The sequence below is a fragment of the Urocampus carinirostris genome, chromosome 3 (genome assembly GCF_059441175.1).
Source record: "Urocampus carinirostris isolate Australia breed hairy pipefish chromosome 3, RoL_Ucar_1.0, whole genome shotgun sequence".
In the NCBI taxonomy this organism is placed as follows: Eukaryota; Metazoa; Chordata; class Actinopteri; order Syngnathiformes; family Syngnathidae; genus Urocampus; species Urocampus carinirostris.
Genome location: NC_142351.1, coordinates 18,371,590 through 18,395,009, shown reverse-complemented (window position 1 = coordinate 18,395,009; position 23,420 = coordinate 18,371,590). Strand labels below are relative to the sequence as shown.

The 23,420-nt window shown below is 40.3% G+C and overlaps 2 protein-coding genes across 2 annotated transcripts in view; both read left to right on the top strand.

Annotated features, from left to right (window-relative positions):
* The first annotated feature begins 769 nt into the window (after positions 1–769).
* irx7 (iroquois homeobox 7) lies at positions 770–8,834 on the top strand. Its single transcript, XM_088329856.1, has 2 exons — positions 770–1,013; positions 7,410–8,834. Exons 1-2 carry the CDS (start codon positions 804–806, stop codon positions 8,097–8,099), a joined length of 900 nt encoding a protein of 299 aa, XP_088185982.1. The 5' UTR covers positions 770–803; the 3' UTR covers positions 8,100–8,834.
* A 6,546-nt stretch (positions 8,835–15,380) lies between these two features.
* LOC148368992 (uncharacterized) overlaps positions 15,381–23,420 on the top strand; it is a 53,840-nt gene continuing 45,800 nt past the window's right edge. Inside the window, exons 1-5 of the mRNA XM_088329855.1 lie at positions 15,381–15,633; positions 19,313–19,441; positions 21,210–21,281; positions 21,355–21,528; positions 21,635–21,783. Coding sequence (XP_088185981.1) covers positions 15,562–15,633; positions 19,313–19,441; positions 21,210–21,281; positions 21,355–21,528; positions 21,635–21,783 — 596 coding nt within the window. The 5' untranslated portion in view covers positions 15,381–15,561. The remainder of the gene's footprint in view (positions 15,634–19,312; positions 19,442–21,209; positions 21,282–21,354; positions 21,529–21,634; positions 21,784–23,420) is intronic.

The following is a 23,420-nucleotide window of genomic DNA, read 5'->3' as shown; positions in this document are numbered from 1 at the left end:
TAGTCTTTTTAAGCTCAGTGCTCTCATTTTTCCTTTATCAGTCCGTCAACGAACCTCTGCCCTCTTGTTTCCGTTTATTTTTTGTTTATTTAATATCGGTTTCCAGTTTCGTTCCTGTCTATTTTTGTCCTGTTTATTATTCTCTCCAGTTTTCGTTCCCGTCTAGTTTGCCCTGTTCATTTTTGATATCCTGTTTCATTATCTATCCTGTCTGTCCCGTCCTGTCCGGTATCGACCCCATCTGTCCGATATCAACTCGGGCAATTGGTATCGATCTTGTCGGCCTCCGGCTTCCTATAGTCTCACGCCAGACTACTGCCTAAAGTGCATGGCTCCCCATTTCCCGCAAAATAAAAGGCTTGTGTGAGTAACATCACGCGTTTGGGTCCTGATCCTGTTCTGGTTCATGACAGTAACAAAGACAAGAATAAACTTTACCTAAATAATACCTTAATCGCTAAACCCAGTATTAATGAAAAACAGGAATCATACATTAAAATATTTACAGAACTACAAAAAAAGTTAAAATACAACACAACTTTAACATTTTTATATATTCAAGTAATTTAAAGTAAACAATTTATGCGAAAAATTGCATATTGACGAATTCCCGTCTAGAAAAGAGGAAACCGTGATTGTTAGGCGGCCAACTCCCGTCACTCACTACCAAGAGCCTGTTCACAAAGCCGTTTCGTCCCCAAACGACACATCACTAATCTGCGGTCATATAAACCCACGCGCGTCCCGCCGCACCAGCCCACAACTCATTTTGTCCACGCCACTCAGCACTCTTGCAGGGAAACATGCCCGCTTCGCCACCTCACTTTGGCGCCTTCTTCGTGGACCGGAGCGTGGGGATGATGGCTCTGGGGCCCCCCGTCTGCGGCCCCGGGTATCTGGGGGGTCAACGGCCGCAGCAGCACATCGGGCTCCCCGTCAGCTATCCGGGACTACACGGATACAACTTGATCCCCTTGGCCGCCCACCATCACCACAGACACGTCACGCAAATGGTGAGAGATGCCACAAACCGCTTTCTGCAAACTTTTAACGCGTGTATGCTGAGAAATCTTTGAAATCAAAGAAGATGGAGAAGTAAAGTTCTAAGGCGAGAAATGTTTGTACCTACCGGTACTAACTTTCCTTAGACATTCAAATTACTTTATTTAATACAAAATATATGTTCATAAGGGATGGACAAACTTTTTGAGTCGCGGGCCGCATTTATGAATAAATTTATAGACATCTACATGTTATATTTCTTTTTCTATTAGTTTTTGAATAGATAACTTTCATCAAATTGGAAAGCAAAATACTATATTAGGTCCTTGTTTTAAGCACTTGATTCGCCATTTAGTTTGGAATTATTTTTGTGATCGTATTTTTGCAGTATTTCTGATGTCAGATTTTTGTAGCATTTACAAAGTATTTTTGTTGTAGTTTTGTAGGATTTCTGTAATAGTAGTATTTCTTTAGTCTACTTTTAGTGAAATTTCCGTTGTAGTAATTTTGTAGTATTTCTTTAGTTTGATTTTTTTTTTGAGTTTTTGTTTTATTTCTGTAGTTATTTTTAGAAATATTTTTGTAATAATACTCTAGTTTTATTTTTCACATATATTTGTTGCATTTCTGTAGTATTTTTGTTTTATTTTAATTGTATTGCCGTAGTATTTCTGTAGTTTTTTTAGTAGTATTTCTGTAAATGTTACTGTAGTTGTATTTTTAGAGTATTTTTGTTGCATTTACGTTGTATTATTGTTGTATTTTAATAGTATTGCTGTAATATTTCTGTCGTTGTTTTCGTAGTATTATTTTAATTGTTACTGTAGTTGTATTTCTATAGTATTTTTGTCGTATTTCCGTAGACGGAACTTTGGATTGTTTTCATATTAGGGTTTTTGTAGTATTTCGCTAGTTGGATTTATTTTTAGTATTTTAAAAGTATTTTTGTTGTAGTTTTGTAGGATTTCTTTAGTCTGATTTTTTACAGTATTTTTGTTGTATTTCTGTAGTTATTCTTAGTGGTATTTTTGTAGTATTACTCTAGTTGTATTTTTTACGTATTTTTGTTGCATGTCTGTAGTATTTTTGTTTTATTTTAATAGTATTGCTGTAATATTTCTGTTGTTGTTTTAGTAGTATTTCTGTAGTTGTTACTGTAGTTGTATTTTTATAGTATTTCCGTAGACGGAACTTTTCCATTGTTTTCATATTTGGGCTTTTGTAGTATTTCAAGATAATCTTTTTAGTATTACTCCAGTTTAATTTTTATAGTATTGTTGTAGTATTCATGTAGTATTTTTGTCTTGCAGTATTACTGGAGTAGCATTTTTTTAGTCTGTGCTTCTTTTCAGAATGAAAGCAAAAAAATACATTAGGTACTTGTTTTAAGCACAATAAACTTGTTTTTTTCTATTGTAGTAATTTGTATTAAATTTGTAGTATTTCAAGAGTTGCATTTTTGTAGTAGACGTGTAGTAGTACGTGTTTACCATGGAGTGCCACGTCTTGTTGCATACAATGTTTTGCAACGTTGATATCAATGACAATAAAGACATTTCCGTTCTAAGGGATAATGGGGACAAAGCTTACATAAACCTTTTTTTATAATTAGTACGTGATTAACTTGTATGTTGTCATTAAATCTTGACAATTTTTCAGTCGCCGATTTAAAAAGCCTGCCGGGCCAGTGTTGGGCTACCCTTTTAGCCTTTCACTGCTTGTATACACATATTTTATTTTATTTTTATTTTATCCTAATTTTAAACTTCTTTATCAACATTACACTACAAGGTTGCAATGACAATTCCATCGGCATTTAATGTATTGGCAATAAAGACTTGAATCTTAACTATAGTACTGAATTGCCCTTACAAATGGAGCTTAAATTAACTCTTGTCCCCGACGGAGGCGACGCGGGTTCAATTCCCTGGCCCAGCATCTTATTTCACGATATCTTCCATTTCCCATCAGGGCGGTTACGTACACAAAGTCTAGAGAACGCTTAAAAAATATATAGTAATCTCTTGTTATCCCTGCTTTATGGATTTTCCTTTTGCGTTGTGTTCTGCATTTGAATTGGCTAAACGGTCCTTAAGAGAGTAGTTGTGGGTTAAAAAAAAAACAAAAAACTAAATAATAAATAAACAAAAAGAAAATAATAATAATAATAATAAAGTTTACAGGTACAATATATAATAGTTTTATTTGCTTAACGAATGATATGTTCTGAAAAAAGGGTTTGGTATTTAGTTTCAATGTCTAATAGATTATTTAATCATTTAATAATTCTAACCTATTAGTGTTTTTTTGTTCAATAAACGATGGTACACACCAATATCCATCCATCCATTATCTGCACTGCTTATCCCCAGTAGGGTTGCGGAGGGGCTGGAGCCCATCCCAGCTGTCTTCGGGCAGTGGGCAGAGGACACCCTGAACTGGTTGCCAGCCAATCGCAGGGCACACAGGGACAGACAATCACTCTCTCATTCATACCTATGGACAATTTGGACCGGCCAATTAACCTGACATGCATGTATTTGGAATGTGGGAGGAAACCGGAGAGCCCGAAAGAAACCCATGCAAGCACGGGGAGAACATGCAGACTCCACACAGGAAGGTTCGATCTCATGACCTCAGAACTGTGCCGCACACGCGCTAACCGCTGCGCCGCCGTGCTGCCACACACGTATATATTATATATATTATTTATTATACATATGATATACATATGATATTTATTAAATATTATATATAATATTTTGCTTTTGGGCCCCACGTGATGTAATGTAAGTCAAATCGGATTCAAAATGTATTAATGGTTGAAATGAATTCTCAACTGTTGGTCCATAATTGCGTAATAACATCTCCGGTAATCCAATTTTGTTCTTAAAGAATAAAACAATTCGAATTGCTAAGCAGGTGTTTAGTTTTGCTTGTGAAACAGCTCAGAGATGAGAAGGAAAATTAGATGGAAGAAAACGAACTTTTGCTCTAATTTCATTTTTTTTTTTATTTTGAAAAATTTTGGAACGTTTTAGTTTCCACACTGAATATTTTCCCAAAAGTGGTTTCCCAGCATCCCATTTTAACATTGATGCACTCGCATAGAGACCACTAAGAAAAAAAAAAGACTTAAAAAAATAATCATACTTGATGATAATATAAATAATAATTAGAAACATGTTTGTATGCGGGCAGCACGGCGGCGCAGTGGTTAGCGCGTGTGCGGCACAGTTCTAAGGTCTTGGGAACCTCCTGTGTGGGTTCAAATCCAGCTACCGGACTTGCTGTGCGGAGTTTGTATGTTCTCCCCGTGCTTGCTAGGTTTCCTCCGGGCACTCCGGTTTCCTCCAACATTCCAAAGACACGCATTTCAGGTGGATTGGCCGGTCCAAATTGTCCCTAGGTGTGAATGAATGAGCGAGCGAGTTGTCTGTCCCTGAGTGCCCTGCGATTGGCTGGCAACCAGTTCAGGGTGTCCCCTGCCCACTGCCCGATGATTACTGGGAACCGCGACCCTAATGAGGATAAGCGGTGCAGCAAATGAGATGAGATGAGATGAGATGTTTGTATGCTTTAAGCAAACTACTTGGAAAATATCCACTAAAGAGGGGGGCAAAGAGTTTATATTATTTGTGGCGGCAGTAGCTCAGGAGGTTGAGCGATCGTTTTAGGATTAAGGGATCCCAGTTCGAATCCTGGCTTGTCCGTGTTACATGCCGAAGTGTCCTTGGGTAAGACACTGAAACCCCAATACCCCCAATAAGCAGGTTAGCGCCTTACATGGCTGCACAGATCACAGCCGCTATTGGGAAATGTGAAGCACAATGTAAAGCGCTTTGGGAAGTCATTGACTTGAAAAGCGCTATATAAATGCAGATCATTTCATTTCATTTTCATTATAATAACAATTATCATCTCATCTAATTGCATTTAAAAGTATCAAACATTTTACAATAGTATCCTTGTTGAGTTTTACACATAAGATAAGGAACATATACCTAATTTTCCATTTTAAGTTAATATAGTCTGCGTAAGAAAAAGTGAGCTTTTAGTTTGCATGTGTTATACGACCCAAGACCCCCCCCCACCCCGACCACAAAAAAAAAGGCAGATTCCCTAAAACCGCAGTTCGCATGTGGAGGAAATTTAAAAATGCACTTAATAAAATTGATTTGATTGATGAATGTTCTATCATTGTCAAATATTTCTTGTAAAGGTTCCTGAAAGGCAGCACGGCGGATGAGTGGTTGGCACTTTCGCAGCACAGTTCTGGGGTCATGACATCAAACCTTCCTGTGTGGAGTTTGCATTTACTCGCCGTGCTTCCGTGGGTTTCCTCCGGGCACTCGGGTTTCTTCCCACATTCCAAATTGTCGCTAGGTGTGAATGAGCAAATGAGTTGTCTGTCTCTGTGTGCCCTGTGATTGGCTGGCAACTATTCATGGTGTCCCCTGCTCACTCCCCAAATATAGCTGGAATGGGCTCCAGCTCCCCCGCGACCCTACTGAGGATAAGCGGTGCAGATAATGGATGGATGGGTTTGTGAGAGGACATTTATTCATTCATTTTCCAAACGCTTATATTATGCTAAGGCCCATCCCAGCTGGCAAGGGGACAACCTGGAATGGTTGCCATCCAATCACTCATTCACACAAAGGAGATTCAGACCAATCAACTTGCCATGTATTTTATTTTTTTATGTGGGAGGAATCTCGAGTACTCGGAGGAAACCCACTCATGCACAGAAAGAACACGCACATGAGGATAAATGTGCAGTAAAGAAATGTTGAATTTATTTGGACACCTGTCCAATTATTGATAAATATGTCCCTCAGAAGCCCAAAAATAGTGGCAAAGTATTATTTCTGCCTAAATGAAGCTATTCCAACATAGTTTTTTTTTTCTCAAAAAGATGGCGATAAAAGCATCTGTTTTGTTTATGTATCGCGAGTTTGGTCCTGTGACACATAGGTAAGATCCTACACTCGAGCCAGACCCGATTTTCAGCCCAGGTCGGGCCTAAAACGTCAATCGTTATGTTTAAGTCGGGCCGTGCTTCTCTCTCGCTGACTTTTCTTTTAATAAATACAATGCCGTGTCAGTGTTAGAGCTAGTGAATAAATCGGTATCTCTTCACAACTCACTGTGATGTTACTACACTAACATCAGAGTGCAACACTAATACGACAACCAAATCAGTATCTTTTGACATCTCACCTTGTCACTGTGATGTTGCTACGCTAACATCAGAGTGCTACACTAATATCACAGTCCGCAGAGGCGTTTCGACGCCACAAGACACCATGGTATGCAAAAAATAGAAGTCTTCAAATCACAACACCTCCTGGCCTAAACTTTTGCAATGTCAGTTGAACGAACCCCCCTCTTGTCTCTGTCTTTTATCCACCCATCATTGTTCTTTTTTGTCTCTTATGCCTCTTTCTTTCAAAAGTCCCATGCTAGATTCTTAAAGACGTACGGCTGCTATGGTTTATGGCTCAATTTTCAACCTTTCAAAATGACGGACGGCCTTAAAATATTCCTGTCAACTCTTAAGAAAAATCTGCCAATGATGGAAAATTGTCAGTTAACCTCCGCAGACACCAACATATAAAATATATAAAATATAGATTAAAAAAATATAAAAATCACACGACACCTTCCTCTTCCGGCCTCTCCCGGCCTCTCCCCGGGTACCTTTTCCATTATAGGTCTCTGCTGCGTCTTGACGTCATTTCAGCGTCATATCTTCGGCCTGAATCTTTAGCGCAAACCAGAAGCACCCTAACATTCATACAAGCCACAGAAGTTAAGAACCTCGTCATAAGACCACGAGGCTGAATTTCATTCTGGAGCCATAACTGCAAAATAATGTTCATTGCGGATAAATTCAAACATGCGATGTTATTTTAAAAATGGCGGAGAGGGCAAACGAAACCTTCATTTTGCTACTACACTCTCTGAACATTCATTGGTCAACGTAGCTCACCAACCAGTGGTCGGCAGTAACGCATGTGACATAATGAAGTCCCCAGGTCTCGGTTATAAAACCTTAACAGAGAGAGTGCCAAATGAGAACCGGTTACTATATCATAATGGAAAACAAAAAAAGGCCGGGAGTGGTGAGGTGAGGAAAGCCAGAATCGTGTAGAGAAAATGTGGAATAAGATTTTGTTATAAAAGACAGGCTCTAAATTTTTGTCATAAATCACCTTTCGTCCTCCCGAGTCTTCACAAATAAAATATCAAATTTTGGGCTTGGTCCTGCAAATCAAGTTAATTGGTCAGGCTTGAGCCGGGTCGGGAACGAATACCCGCGGGCGTGGGTTGCGTCGGGCTGGGTTTTTAAGACTTAATCTTAACTCTGTAGTAAATGCAACTTATGGTTTGTCTCATTCCAGGGCAACACCTTTGACCCGAAGGCTGCATTTTCCCCTTACCATCACGCCCTGTTGGCCCGCGCGGGGCCCTTCTTCCCTTCCTACCGCCCTGGCCTGGAGGAACCCGGACGAGGGGTTGCCAAGGTGGCCACCCGCGAAAGCACAGGGGCCCTGAAGGCGTGGCTGGGAGAGCACCTGAAGAACCCTTACCCTACCAAGGGCGAGAAGGTCATGTTGGCCATCATTACCAAGATGAGCCTGACGCAGGTCTCTACTTGGTTTGCCAACGCTCGCCGCCGCCTCAAGAAGGAGAACCGCGTCAGTTGGGCGTCTTCCAGGTCCAAGTCCGACGAAGAAGACGAGAGCGAAGACGATGAAGAGGAGGAAGAGGAGGAGGCGGGGCCTTTGAGGAGATGTCATGAGGGCACTGAGGCGAAAGGGGCGCTGCAGAACTCTGCCGAAGCGGGAGCGACGTCGCAGGGCGGCTGCGAGGGGGGGAGTCTGCAGGCCCGTCACACACCCTGCCCACCAGAAAGCAAAGACATTCCAAAACCCAAAATCTGGTCGCTGGCAGAGACTGCCACGTCGGAGACGGTGAAGAAACCGACGGAGCCCACTTACCAGTCCGCGGGGAGGATGTGGGCCGAGTGGGCAGCAAGAAGTGCGTGCCTGCTTCCCGCCGTTTATTCTGGACACGATGTCCAGCAATGACACGCCCACCCTTCCTCACCATCTCAAACCTTTAAAACAGTGGTCGGCAACCGGTTCAATGTTTGACTATAGTTTCACGACTCAATAATAACATTAGTACTAATAACAATAATAATAAAAGCCGGGCAGCACGGCGGCGCAGTGGTTAGTGCGTGTGCGGCACAGTTCTAAGGTCTTGGGAACCTCCTGTGTGGGTTCAAATCCAGCTACTGGACTTCCTGTGCGGAGTTTGTATGTTCTCCCCGTGCTTGCGTGGGTTTCCTCCCACCTTCCAAAGACATGCATTTCAGATGGATTGGCCGGTCCAAATTGTCCCTAGGTGTGAATGAGCGAGCGAGTTGTCTGTCCCTGTGTGCCCTGCGATTGGCTGGCAACCAGTTCAGGGTGTCCCCTGTCCACTGCCCGATGATTACTGGGATAGGCTCCAGCACCCCCGCGACCCTACTGAGGATAAGCGGTGCAGCTAATGAGATGAGATGAGATGAGATGAGATTAGATGAGCCCAAATCCTCTATGTAATCACTACACCACTACCGATCTCGATGACATAGAAAAACGCATTAGAATTGATCTCGTCATCACACTATTTTTACATTGTTTTACCCAAACTCTTTCCAATGATGCTCCGTTACAATATTGTAAAATGTGGCTCTGTGAGTAAAAATAGTATGATGATGAGATAAAATCGAATGCCTTTTCCTTTGTCATCTACAGCGTTAGTAACCTAGTGGTTAGGATTCAGCGCTCTCACCTGCGCGATCTGGATTCAATTTCCATTGCATCCAATGCTGACCAAACGAGGTCAGCGATATTTCATCACTGCTCAAGAACGTTGATGTACTTGCGTAAAACCCAAACGTTGAGGGTTTTTTGGGTTGTCAAATTCATGAATGAATACTGTATGAGCAAAATAAGGTAAATTATTTGTCTTTCTGTGTAGCCCAGTACCAAACTACCCACTGCTCAATACCGGCCTGCGGCCTGGTGGTTGCCGACCACCGCTTTAGTCAGTGTTCGCCATTGATGCACTTTAACCTCTTGGACGACGGGGATGTATACGAACTCATCCCTTGAAGTCTGATTCTAGACCAAAGATGTTTTTAATGTAAATAATGTAGATGTATTTTTCCAACACACATGTAAATTATGTTTCCTTCATGTCTGCTGATGGGGAAGGGGATCTTTTTACCCAAATAAAAACGATTTAAAAGAAAATATGAACCTGAATGTTAGTTGTTGCTTGAATCTTATTTTTTTTGTCCAGACATTTGAGTCATGTGCATGCAGACTCCATATTTTTTTGTATATACATTGGTCCAATCGACATTAAGGAGATCCAACTTCTGAGGCAAAATTTTGTTTACCAAGCTCCCTACAGACTGTTTAACATTTAGCATTTGCAAGGTCTATTTTCAGTTCCTTATATCAACATCTTGTAATTTGTGTTAGTAGCCTAGATGGTAGGGCGCCCGCTTTGAGACTGGGAGGTCGCTGGTTCGCGCCTCGGCCGAGTCATACCTAAGACTTATAACATTGGTAAAATGGCGGCGCCCTCTGTTGGCTGCGGCTGCATCGGCTCGCTACAACGGGTCAGGTGTATCGACATTTCGTTCTTACAAAGAATGACAATACAAAGGAAATTATTATTATATTATTATTAATTAGACGTGATAAAAGCGGGAGGGTTGCTTTGCTCAAGTGCAAGTCAGCACTGAATACATGTGTTGCTCTAAAACAGGGGTCTCCGATGTGTTGCCCGCAGGCACCAGGGTGCATGTGTTATAAAAAATATCTCACCAGTCATTTCTATGTTTGAGTAAACTGTTTTTTTAGTGGTTAACTGTTAATTTAACTCTACTTCCAATAAATAACCTGGTAATAACCTAGTAATAAGATAAGTTGTTATTTTAGAAATGTATATCCAAATGGATGCCCTTTGAGTTTATCTGTCCCAAAAAATAGCACTCAATTTGAAAAGGGTTGGAGACCCTTGCACTAAAACTACTCTCAACCTGGTCCCAGGACTTGGTGCATCTCTAGCGCCTTCCTGCGGGCAGAAACTGTAACTACAGCAAATTCACTACCCATGCTTTTCATCACGTCTCTCTACATGGTGTCGTATTCTGAACCTGACTTTGGATATAAGAGAGTACGGTAGCTAAATTTTAGTGGCTGCGCACATTCACGGACCTTTTGCCGTTTTTATATTATAAACACACCAGTTACGTGCGGTAAAGGTTCGTGTCTGGTGAGCAGGGTTGGTTAGGGTTACTTTAACTTGAGTACTTTCAATTACTTTTGGATTACTCCAATACCAAATATGCTAATAAAAGACTAAAGAAACTAAATATGAATAAATTGACTCAATTTTGTGCAGGCTTGGGGAGTAACGGAATACATGGAACGGCAAAAATGATGTTGGCAAGCTGTTTGGATTTATTTTCATTTTGTTTCTGTCGCATTTCATGTTAGTTTTGCCGGAGATCAAAGAGATCAAAGCCAGGAGAGAAGGCTTACCACGTATTGTGAGTCATAATTTAATTCATATTTAGTTTCTTTTGTCTTTTATTAGCATATTTGGTATCGGAGTAATCCAAAAGTAATTGAAAGTAATCAAGTTAAAGTAACCCTACCCAACCCTGCTGGTGAGCAAGAGTTAGATTGACTTATTATTTGTTTAGCAGAGCAATAAGGCAATAATATATGAACAATGTTTTATTGTCTTACCTTAACTCATGATTTAAGTATATGTGCTGTTCCTTTTGAACAAATGGTAAATGGTCTGCATTTATATAGCGCTTTTCTAGTCAATGAGGACCTCCCAAAGCGCTTTACAATGTGCTTCCCACTTACCCATTCACACATCAATAGGTAGTCAGCCATGCGAGGCGCCTATCTGCTTATTGGGGGCATTAGGGATTCAGTGTCTTGCCCAAGGACACTGCAATATATAACACGATAGAGCCGGGAATCGAACCTGCCAACTCCTGATCCCAAGACGAGCGCTCTACCTCCTGACAATAGATAGGTAATCCTTCCCTGTTTTAAAAAAAGTCAGTTTTGGATGACTTGTTAGCTTGCTAGCACTATCATTAATCGTAGGGGGCCGAGGTGTGCGACAAATCAAAATCCATTGTCTGACTATCGCCGTCTGCCATGAGGCACGAGAACTGCGTGCCTCACTCTGGATCTGCTCAGCACAGTAATATGTTACATACTAATTGTATTAACAATATTCGTAATATAATGTGAGAATTCAGAGATTTTGAGAAAGAATATCTAAAAATTGTCAAGTTAAATGAGAAAAAAACTAAATGAATATAACCGTTTAATACATTTGTTCTTATATTTCAATGATGACGGGTGAGGCACAGCCACCTCAGACTGCAAGTCAGTAAAACACGTACACAATTGGTTGTACAAGTAAGTTGAGTGAAGATCCAGAGCTACTTTTGACCAGCAACACTACACACTGAAACAAAACATATAAATATACTGTAAATACACCCATATTCAGCATTTGTTCAAAGCAAAAAACCTAAGTATTGCTTTTTCTTTTTAGGTTTATTGGTAACTGCCGCTGAGGATATTTACTCAATTGTTTCATCGAAGTGGACCTGAGTTTCATTTACTGACACTTCATTGCATTTTGACACACTGGGCTATGTTTCTGTGAATAAAACAGCGGTGGGCCGGGAGGGCCTGCAAGACCTTCTCTCCTGGCCTAACAAAACATCTGCATTGTCTGATGTCAATTATATTTTGTCCATCAATACTTGCAAATTAATGATTGATGCTGTATTTTCATACTGTGCCTAAATAACCACCCAAATGAGAAATACAGAAATTCCAAATTGTCTGTCTGCTTCCTTTCATTGGGTTTCCCCTGCTTGCGCTGTTTCCAGACCTGCGTTTTCATGTTTACTTATTTAACCAATCATATTTCAGGATTACTTGTTGCCAGGCTCAGAATTCTCCCCAGAAGCCTTCAATATTTTATGTGCAGGCGTGCTTGCGGAGCAAGATAGGTGTGTTATCGCTATTGCATTTGCTAGTCAAATTCTAAGTAGGTTAAAACGAGCCAGTTAGACGACACAGAGAAACATAACCGCTTTCACACACTAGGGGGTGATATTTAACCTAAACGAGCCCGCCATTAACCCACGGCACAGTCAAATACAGTATATTTTGTTGATTTGACAGCATTTTTGTCAACCCACAATGGCTGAAGGAGGGAAAGAATCGGATTTGGTCGCAGATTTACCGTCAAAGCCATTTTTAAGGTGGACATTGTGAGAAAAACTGGACATCATTATGAAAATTATTTTGGGTGAGTTTAGTTATTTTCCTCAACAACATTGCAAATATACAAGGTTATTATTCATGCTTTTTTATGTGTCACAGTTGAAGCTGCAATACAGATTTCATAGCCATAAAATAATTATGGATTCATTCAGAAATGCCTAGTAATGGGGATTCCTGTGTTTTGACGAAATGTCCTGTCTTGCCGACTTGTCCTACTATAGGCTAATCTGACAGAGAAATTAGTTTTCTTTCTTATCAAATAAAATTAGAAACACAGAATTATTGCTAACAGAACTTTTACTCAGGAGACGTCTAGGCACTAGGCGTGGTGGGGCATTTCGGCAAGGTAGGCCCTTTCGGCAGAACACCAGCTCTTTTAGAGAAATGGCTTATTCGTCTCGGCTTACTAAAAGTTCTTAGCATTGTGCTCTGCTTTACATGTTATATGTTTTGGAAAGGGGGAATTACCACTTGTGAGGCCCCTTCTCAAGGTTTACTTATTTTTCCTCGAGCGGAGGTTTTGAGTTTTTCCTTGCCTGCATGTTGGTTTAAGATCAGGGGATGGTGTAATTGTAACCTGTGCAGTCCTTTATGATATCTTGTGATTAAGGGCTGTCCAAAAAATGTGACTAGACTTGAGTTGACATGTTATTGCAATTTGGAAGCTAACCGAATACCAGGGTTGGGTAGGGTTACTTTAACTGGATTACTTTCAATTACTTTTGGATTACTCCAATACCAAATATGATAATAAAAGACAAAAGAAACTAAATATGAATAAAATTACTAAATTTTGTGCAGGCTTGGGGAGTAATGGAATACATGGAAAGGCAAAAATGATGTTGGCAAGCTGTTTGGATTTATTTTCATTTTGTTTCTGTCGCATTTTATGTTAGTTTTGCCGGAGATCAAAGAGATCAAAGCCAGGAGAGAAAGCTTACCACGAGTTGTGAGTCATAATTTTATTCATATCTAGTTTCTTTTGTCTTGTATTAGCATATTTGGTATTGGAGTAATCCAAAAGTAATTGAAAGTAATCAAGCTAAAGTAACCCTACCCAACCCTTGCCGAATACTATACATAAAACATGCTCTACACATTATTTGGACGTATGGACACCCATTTTAATTCTTCATCTTTATTATATCATAGACCTGGTGTATTTAAATGCATTTTTCTGGATTTTGGTATTTTTCACTTCAGTTACACCTTTACACCAGCTAGTGGCACTAAAGTCCAAATAATAGTGCTTTGCAGGCAAAATTACAGAGTGAGATTTTTTGCAAAACTGCTCCTGTCGAAAAGATTTGCATTTGTAGAAAACAATTTTGTCACCACTTTTTGACTAATCAAAAGCTCCAATCAGGCCTTATGAAAGATCCACCCAGATATGTCATATATATATACAGTGGCTTGCAAAACTATTTGGCCCCCTTGAACCTTGTGACCTTTTGCCACATTTCTTCAAACATCAAGATATAAAACGAATTTCTTGTGAAGAAATAAACAATAAGTGGGACACAATCATCAAGTGGAACATACTTTATTGGATATTTCAAACTTTATTAACAAATAAAAAAGGAATGTATTTTATTGCTGGGACATAGTTTTGGTCGTTGTATCATTTTTCAATATTTTTTTTTTCCTCATGTTCATAGCTCATATATGGATCCAGTTACACCAAACACTTATGGAACACTTATTTGTGTACTTGTATTTGTGTAAATAATAATAAAAGTTAAAATAATAATAATAATATCAGTCATTCAAATGTAATAAAACTAGCGTAATCACTAGAGCAGACCTGGGCACTCCGGTCCTGGAGGGCCGCATGTTCTGCATGATTTTTGAGGTTTCTCTGATCCAATACAGGTGATTCCAATCACCAGTATCGTTAACGAGCACTTGCTAGCTTGCTAACGAGGTTATAATTTGTATCACCTGAGTTAAAGAAGAGCAAACTTCAAAATCTGGCAGGACGTGCGGCCCTCCAGGACCGGAGTGCCCAGGTCTGCACTAGAGCCTACTCAGTTTTCGAACAAATTATGTCCTGAATATTAAAATGAATCCAAATCAACAAATTAAATTGATTCAAAAGCATAATTTAAATATTAAATAAAAAAAAGAAGAAAAAAAACAAGGAAAATTTACAAATTGCATCGGGACAATATACTCGTGTGTCACGGTTGCCCATTGCCCTCACTTGGGCCCGCTCGTTTGGCGGCAGGTGCTGCTCGTTGCCTGATTGGCTTCCTTCCTATTTAAACTCAGAGCTCTCATTCACTCCTTGTCAGTCCGTCAACGAACTTCTGCACTTGCAAGACGTGTATTTTGACTCTGTCCAGTATCCTGCTTGTGTATCCAGTATCCGGTATCGATCCCGTCTGTCCCGTCCTGTCCGGTATCTTGCTCCAGTATCCAGTATCCAGTATCGATCCCGTCTGTCCTCCGTCCTGTCCGGTATCTTGCTCGTGTATCCAGTATCAGGTATCGATCCCGTCTGTTCCGTTCTGTCCGGTATCTGCTCGTGTATCCTGTATCTGGTATCAACCCCATTTGTCTTGTCCAGTTTCGATCTCGTCTTCCTCTGGCTTCCTGTTTTCCCGCGCCTGACTTCTTTGTCTCACTTCTTCCGCCCAGCAATCGCCGAATCACTGGCGTTTGTGTTCACGCGCATGACTACCCATTCCCGTAAAATAAAGCTTGTGTGAAAACGTTACACGTCTGGGTCCACCGTCTGTTCGGGTCCTGACATCGTGTGGTTAAAATTGGTCGGATAAATAAACACCCACGAAAAAAACACCGTCCTCACTTGTACTACTAAAAAAACATATATCAAAGCAAAGTTTAAATGTGACTTTTGGTTCTATTGTCCACTTCCTCTATCACATTTTCAACTTCCCTATTCGGGAAACCTTCACTCCTAAATCGAATTTCGTGGTTCTGTGTCACACAGTCTGCTGTTACGTCCTACCAAACATGCAGAAAAAAGGCGGGGATAGGCGAGGCCTCCTCAAGCCTGACATACCTGAGAGAAGTGAAACCTGAGCTGAAGGTGGGCAGGAAACTGCCGTACACACATTATAGGAAAAGTTGTTTTGAGTGTGTGTACAGGGAAATAATAGAACAACCGGTGCACTGGATTTGCAGACGAGAAATGCCGAGTTTAGGATCAAAGAAGAAAGACAATGCATCCAGTATGCAGAGTTTCATTGAGGACATGCCCCAGGTAGGCAAACCTTCATTTCAAGACGAAACTTGTTTAAAATGCAACACACTGCATCTCTGAAATTAAACTTTGTTTACTTGTATGGAAGAATCAACATTTTTTTTTGTTTCCTCACTTTAAACTTGTGCAGCACGCTCACTGAAAATACTGTTTTCACTGCAATGGTTCCGTTTTTAAAGGCGCAGTGCTTGAGTGGCTAAAACACATGCTTTACAGCTCTCAGGATCAGGGTTAGAATATCAGCTTCAGTCCTCCCTGTGCACCAAAATTGTGGGCCGCATTAGGGTCAGGGAGTAAAACTTATCATAATTTTGGTGCTGCTTTGCAAATGAAAATGATCTCATAAAATCTTGGCAGCACTGCTTAATATTTTTGGAACGATAATAGTCTTGTAAAAATAAGAGCAAAGCGGTAAAATTTTTTCAATGGTGGCGGCCATTTTGCCATAAATATAAAGTCTGGACCACGGATGACATGATTAAAAGCCGGCCGCTCAAATTTAAGAGCAAATCTCAATTTTGCCTTTGTACGAACTGTACTAAATTTCAACAGCTATAAAAAAAAAGAAAAAAACTATTTTATTTAAAATTTTAAGCCCGGCGCACACCTTGCATCAACCTGCGTGGGTATTTGGCGTCGACGCCTTAGGTTGCAGAACGCCAACAAGGCTGTGCGCCCACACACCTGATGCTGTTTTCAGCTGTGTCGTTTTAAGTTTTACTCTAAGTTGTTTACATCTTTGGATCATGTGACTATTCGAGGTGGCAATTACATAAACAAGCGAGTATTTACTACTCCGCCGAAAGAAAATGAGGGATGCTTCTCATAGAATATGAGCCTGTTATTTCTAGACTACAGCAGCACCAGAGCAACCATTCAATGGAGAATTGTGCCAGATTTAGCACAGACGAGTCTTTCGTTTGTGTTTGTGTTTGTTTGTTAGTTTATTCAACCAATAATCTTTACATAAAAATCATCGGAAATTGTCTCGTTGTCTCGGCTCAGTGAGAATTTTAAAATTTAACAACATTCAACATTCAGAATATAAAACGAAAAACAGAAATTACAATTTACAATTATTAAAGATTCGGACAGCACTCGGGTAAAAACTGTTAGAAAACCTTTTAGTACCCTTGAATGACTTCAAGTGTCTACCACTCCGTAATAGATGAAAATGATCATTGCCAGGATGACTCTCATCCTTAAGAATATTTGAGGTACGTTTCAAAACTCTATAATTATATATAGATTCCAGGGATGGCAGACCGGTGCCCACAATCTTTTCCGCTGTGCGGATTACAGAATTGAACTTTGACAGATCTTTCTTTGTAATTCGACCAAACCAAACAATAATAGAATTTGCTAAAACACCTTCAATAATCGCACGATAAAAATTGACTAGGACTTCCTGATGAACATCGTAGGAGTTCAACTTCCTTAGGAAGAAAGTTCTTTGGCGTGCCTTCTTTAGAATTTTCTCCGAGTTCAGTGCCCAGCTTAGATCTTCTGAAATAAAAGTCCCGAGAAGTTTGAAATGTTCCACCTGCTCGACTCTTTTGCCATTGATAAGTAAAAATTCCTTCTGGTTTTTGTTTTTCGTCCGAAAGTCAATAATCATTTCTTTGGTTTTGTCCAAATTCAATATCAAATCATTTCCATTGCACCATTCCACGATGTTATCCACCTGCCGTCTGTATGCGCTCTCATCATTGTTCATAATATAACCAGGAACAGTAGTGCCGTCAGCAAATTTAACAACTAGATTGTTATCATCAATGGATTTGCAATCATATGTAAATATGGAATAAAGACAAGGTGATAAAACACATCCTTGTGGGGTCTTTCGAGGTATGATTACCAATTTTCACAACTTGATGACGTTCGAGCAAAAAATCCAAAATCCAACTACAAATCGAAACGGGAAAACTGAGGTCATCACGTAATTTCACATATAATTTAGAAGGTATGATGTTATTAAACGCAGATGAGTAGTCTATAAATAAAATCCTGACATACGAGTTCTTTTTCTCCAAGTGTTCCAAAACCCTATGTAAACAAATGTTCAGCGCATCTTCAACACTTCTGTTTGCACGATACGCGAATTGATAATCATCTAGACCGATCGGTAGTAATGACCTAATATAGTGTAAGATGAAGCCTTCAAATACTTTCATGGGTACTGGCGTCAGTGCTATGGGTCGAAGATCATTCAGGCATGTGACGGTGTTTGACTTGGGAACTGGAACGACGGTAGCTGTTTTGTATACTGCTGGAACTTTGGCAAGGCTGAGTGACCGATTGTAGATGAGGGTGAACACGTGGGCGAGTTGTGCTGCGCAGAACTTGAGGAGCCGCGGTGAAATAGAGTCTGGGGCTTTCCGCTCCTTCAAGCGCTCGAACTTGCACTTGACTTGCCACTCCTTGATAACAAATGGAGGTTCACACTAAGTGTCCGGCACAGAAACGGGTTCGCTGGTGTTGGCTTTGTCGAACCTGGCATAAAAGAAATTCAATTTATCTGGTAAAGTAGCGTCATCCGAGTCAGCAGAACGTTTATGACCCTTGTACTGAGTAATGAGGTTCATATTCGCCCAGATGTCCCTAGAGTCGCCCGTTGCAAATTTTTCCTCGATACGTGTTTTAAAAGTCCGTTTTGCATCCCTGATGCCCTTCTTCAGGTCAGACTTGGCCTTACGGTATGCAAAAGGGTCGGAGTCCTTGGCCCGATGAGCTAAGTCCTTGTCAACAATTTTCCGTCGCACGTCCTTGTTGAACCATTGCTTGTTATTGCCATATTGCGTCACAGTTTTCGTGGAAACACACGCGTCACAACCTCACAGAACTTGATGTACTCTGATCGTGTCAGTGAATTAATCCAGATTACTCTGTTGATTGAAAACTGCCTAGTCAGTGTCCTCAAAACAGTCCTGCAACTCGTCAATAGCGGATCTCGACCACACTTTCAAAGTCCTTTGCACCGGTTTTGACCTTTTGAGTTCTTGCTTGTAGGACGGTATCAATAAAACTGTTGAATGGTCCGAGTTTCCAAAGTTGGCTCCCGGGACCCATTTGTAGGCACCCTTGATTGAACAATAGCATTTTGTGTTGTTGTTATTGTTGGTTGCCGCTTTAATGGACCAAATTGCATTTGATTACTGTTCTTCGAGGATTAAGGGAAACCTCAGCAACCTCGTATGGAAGTGCAGCATTTTCAAATTGATGACTTCCGCTTCTGTTCAATTCAAAATTCAGATGTACAGTATAAATTGGGTCTACACTGTGTGCTGGTCGTGACAGTAATATTTTGTATTTTAAGCGCATGTGTGGAGGAAAAGAACAGCTTGGTGCTTTCCTCTGTGCCACCATGAGAAAAAAGAATGAGCTGCACCGTATTTAATACTGCAGTATTTAAAATGTACCTAAAAAGTTGTGGGTTGTAGTCCAAGATATACGGTATATGACAAATAATGCTTTCTGAAGAGTCGTCTGGAGGCCTGGGCACATGTGATGCCATAAAGTCAGATGGCTAAACAGGTTCCATCTCACTCCTTAATTTTTATTTTGCCATATTAACCCTAAAGTTTCATTAAAATTGTGGGCAGGCAGAAAATGGGTTGTCTGGGTTTACTTTTGCTTGAATGAAAAAAGAAGATTCATTTTTGGTGTCCTCTAATTGCAGCTGAGCAATGAGATGCAGTTGAGCATCATGAACAAGGTAAAGGCAGGAGAACTGTCTATTGACGACGCCCTGGACCTGGCAAGGAAGGACCGGGACAAGACAACAAAGACAAGTCGTGCCCCAGAGGAGGTTGGAACATGTCATTTGAGGCATTCATATGTTAATCTTGCAGATCTGATATTGTGACACTATTAGCATGTGACAATTTTAACACTTAAACATTTGAGGAAAATCATATTTGCTCATGAATTGGGAAATGCCATAGCCATGTGTTAAAAACATTACAGGCTCTTTCTTTGTACATGAGTTGAGGTCTTGCAGAGAAAGTCAAGTCAAGTCAAGTCAAGTCATGTTTATTTGTATAGCCCTTAATCACAAAGAGTCTCAAAGGGCTGCACAGACCACAGATTATTGCAAACAGCAGACTATTATTACACCATCACCTAAAACCTATATGAGGGCAAATAATACATAGATACACATATTGTCAACATAAAATATAGGTTATTCATATGCTATAGAATAGAAGTGTGTTATAAGCTTGGATTTCCACATTTCCACTGAGGTTGCAGATTGAATCTCAGGGGGAGGAGCATTCCACAGCACCGGGGCCCGAACAGAGAACGCTCTCGAACTTGCGAATCTCGTCTTGGCTCTTGGGATCACTAGTAGACCAGCATTTTCAGTGCGAAGGCTCCGGACCGGAACATAGGGGGGATTTATATCTGAAAGATATGAGGGAGCAAGTCCATACATGATTTTGTATATTACCAACAGAACCTTAAAATCACATCTTAAGGTAACAGGGAGCCAATGCAGGTTAGCTAAAAGCGGGGCAATGTGATCAAACTTTCTTGTCTTAGTTAAGAGCCTCGCTGCAGCATTTTGTACCAGCTCAAGGCTCTTGATTTTGGACTTCGGGAGACCGGAGAGTAGCGCTTTACAGTAATCGAGACGGGAGGTAACAACGCATGAATTATAATCTCTGCATCCGACTGAGACAGCATAGGACGAATTTTAGCAATGTTGCGAAGATGGAAAAAAGCGGTTCTAGTAATATTCTTAACGTGTGTTTGAAAGGACAGATCAGGGTCAAATATGGCACCTAAATTTTGACTGTATCACCCTGGTGATATTACATTTTCCAATGATCAGAGCAGTTTTTGAGAACAACTTACGACATTTAGATTCCTTCATCGGAAAATATAGTTGAGTGTCATCTGTGTAGCAACAAAAACTGATACTATACTTGCAAATAATATCACCTAATGGAAGCATCTAAATACTGAAAAGAAGGGGGCCAAGTACTGAACCCTGCGGAACACCACAGGTAACACAAAAAGGCTCAGATGTCATTTCACCATATTTAGCACAGTGCGTCCTATCTGAGAGGTAGGATCTGACCCACAAGAGGACGGTTCATGAGAGACCAATCCATTTTTGCAACAGTTTTAGTACGATATTACGGTCCACAGTGTCAAAGGCAACACTAAGGTCAAGCAGCAGCATAAAATTACAGGTATAATTCCAGCAGTGGACATTAAGTAGGAATCTATCCATTGTGGCTATTTCTCTAACAATGTTGTATATCATTTCAACGGTCACACACAACCTTTGACGTCTTTGACCTTCGACCAAGAATACCTTGAAAGTCAACTTGGATTTCTCTGAAAAATAATATCTTCTCTGAAAAGCATGTCACTGTATGGCCAAGTAAAATGAATTAGTTTTTTGCCACACCTATTCTCACAAAATATTTTGAGAACTAGTCAGACATCTGCTGGATGTGTTATTTTGATGGCTAACACGTCAAAAGTTACTGTATTGTCTTAGGTGATGCAAACTCGTTCATAACCTGGTTTTGATTGTCCCGATTATGCTTTTGCTTTCTACACAGGTGCTTCCCTCACAGTACAACTTTAGCGTGCACAAGCATGGGCGCTACCGGTGGAAGAAAAGAGTTATTCAGGTATCTGTCTGCCCGCCTGCCTGCCCATGGGCCCATCTGTTTAACCATCCTTCCGTCTGTCTTTTTTATCTAGATAGACTTCACTACAAAAATGCTCAGAACAATTGAAAAAGGAATCCTGAAGCGCCAGCTTCCTTTTGCTATCGTCAAGAGTTGTGATGACGGCCCTGGTTCCAGGTTCTCGATTTCCTTCAAAGGCCATCATGACTATGAATTGGAAGCCATTTCAATGGACGACAAGCACAAGGTTTCATTTGACCTGTCTAAAAGAAAAACACAGCAATTTTATAGCCATTTTTTTAGCTCACAGGCTCCCTCTTTCTCCAATAGCATTTGTGCTTCCTTCTTTGCAGATAATGCAGCTTGTTCACCAGATTATTTACGGAAATATCTACAGTAATGCTGAGGGGGAAAGTGCAGGACCACTCCAGCAGCCTCAAGCCATGCGGGAAGGTGTTCTCATGCTGCATAGAGGCGGGCTGGCGTCCTTCCGATGGGTCAAGTACAAACATTATTTCTTTTATTTTTTGCAGTAAATGGTAACATATTAATCCAGATACCGATAAAGTTATACAGTACTTAAAGTAGACACCGGAGGGCATCCATTCTTTGAGACCCCTGGGATACTACATTATTCCGTTCTGAGGTGGATATCGCAAAGTGAAATTGCCGTATGGAGGGGCATAGAAACCTATGGTAATTAGTGTTAGGTTATTAGAATGTATATCTGTGTATGTTGTCAATATTGTCTGAGTTTTCCAACTATATTAAGTTAATTATTTAATCATCATCGCATTACTTCAATAATAACATTACGTATTTAGTTATTATAAATGCACTTATTTTAATCCACATATTTGAATAAAGTATTTACTTGCTGTTTCCTTTCATATCAGTACTTTCCCAGCAAAGGTCTTCCTATGTTTCAGCCTTATCTTATCAAACAACCTCCAAAATCCAGTTGTGTGCAGTTTTAGTCTGAATGTTCGATCTGGTCCCAGAAAAAAACACGCTGCTAGACAGAGGAATGTGTGCATGGTTTGAAATGTTTAAGTAAATGTTTGAAGTGTTGGAAATTTCTGAGAATACAGCATACACATGGTTTGAGATGTTTAAATAAGTGTTTGAAGTGTCAGAGATTTTTTTAAGCAAAGCGTTAGGTTATATCAATTATTTTCAGCAGGCTGACGCGCCAGCTGACGCGCCAGCAGTACAATTCAGGTCATTATGTCCATGTATTAGAAGTACAGCTATGATTTAGTTTACTTTAGCTTTATTATTATTTTTCAAATGTATTTCTCGGTTGTTTATTGTTTAAGTATCTGTGTGGGAGATTAACTCCCAAAGGGGAGGATTGTTGTGGATTAACTGTAAGTCAGCAGCCTTTGAGCTGACAGTAGCCTATTGTGTGAAGACATCTGGCAGGAGTCATGAGTCATGAGATTATGTTGTGACAGGAAGTCACAAGCTGTTGATTAAGCAAGCGGGGAAGGAAAAACATCACAAGATGTTTTTCAGCACAGTAGAAAGCTCAGCATTTCTTGAACAAACTTCGAACATGGCTCGAAGGAATGTGGCTTGAATGAACGTTGCTGAACGAATGCAATAAAGAGCGTTCCCTTTTTGCCATATCTCTCTGCAAATATTTTGGGGCGACGCCCAATGATGTCCTCTCCAAAGCTTTCGCCTTCATTAGCTAATGCCTTCCAAAATCCAGCACCTCTGGCAAAATCCTGAAAATAACAAAACAGTACAGGATGTAGTAAGCACTACTTGTGTGCAACATACACGTATTTAATTTTATAGTACTATAAATAAACGTATGTAAACAAAACATTACAATTTATTTACATTTGGTATAATGTGACTTAAGCTGGCCAGTTGGAGTTGCGTGGACGTAGAAGGGAGGAGACGGCCACAGCAGATTAAAAATGAACCTTTTTACATGTGACGATCGTCATGTTTTGGAATACTTTTCTGTTATGTTTGCTTCATTTTTAATAATAGTCCCGATCGTCAATTTGTCTTGGCTATCTTAACTTATTTCACTCAAAAGGTAAAAAATTTGTGACACAGTGACGCTGTATCCCGGGAATCTACTGTATTACATGTACCACTAGTACTAATCATTGGTATTGT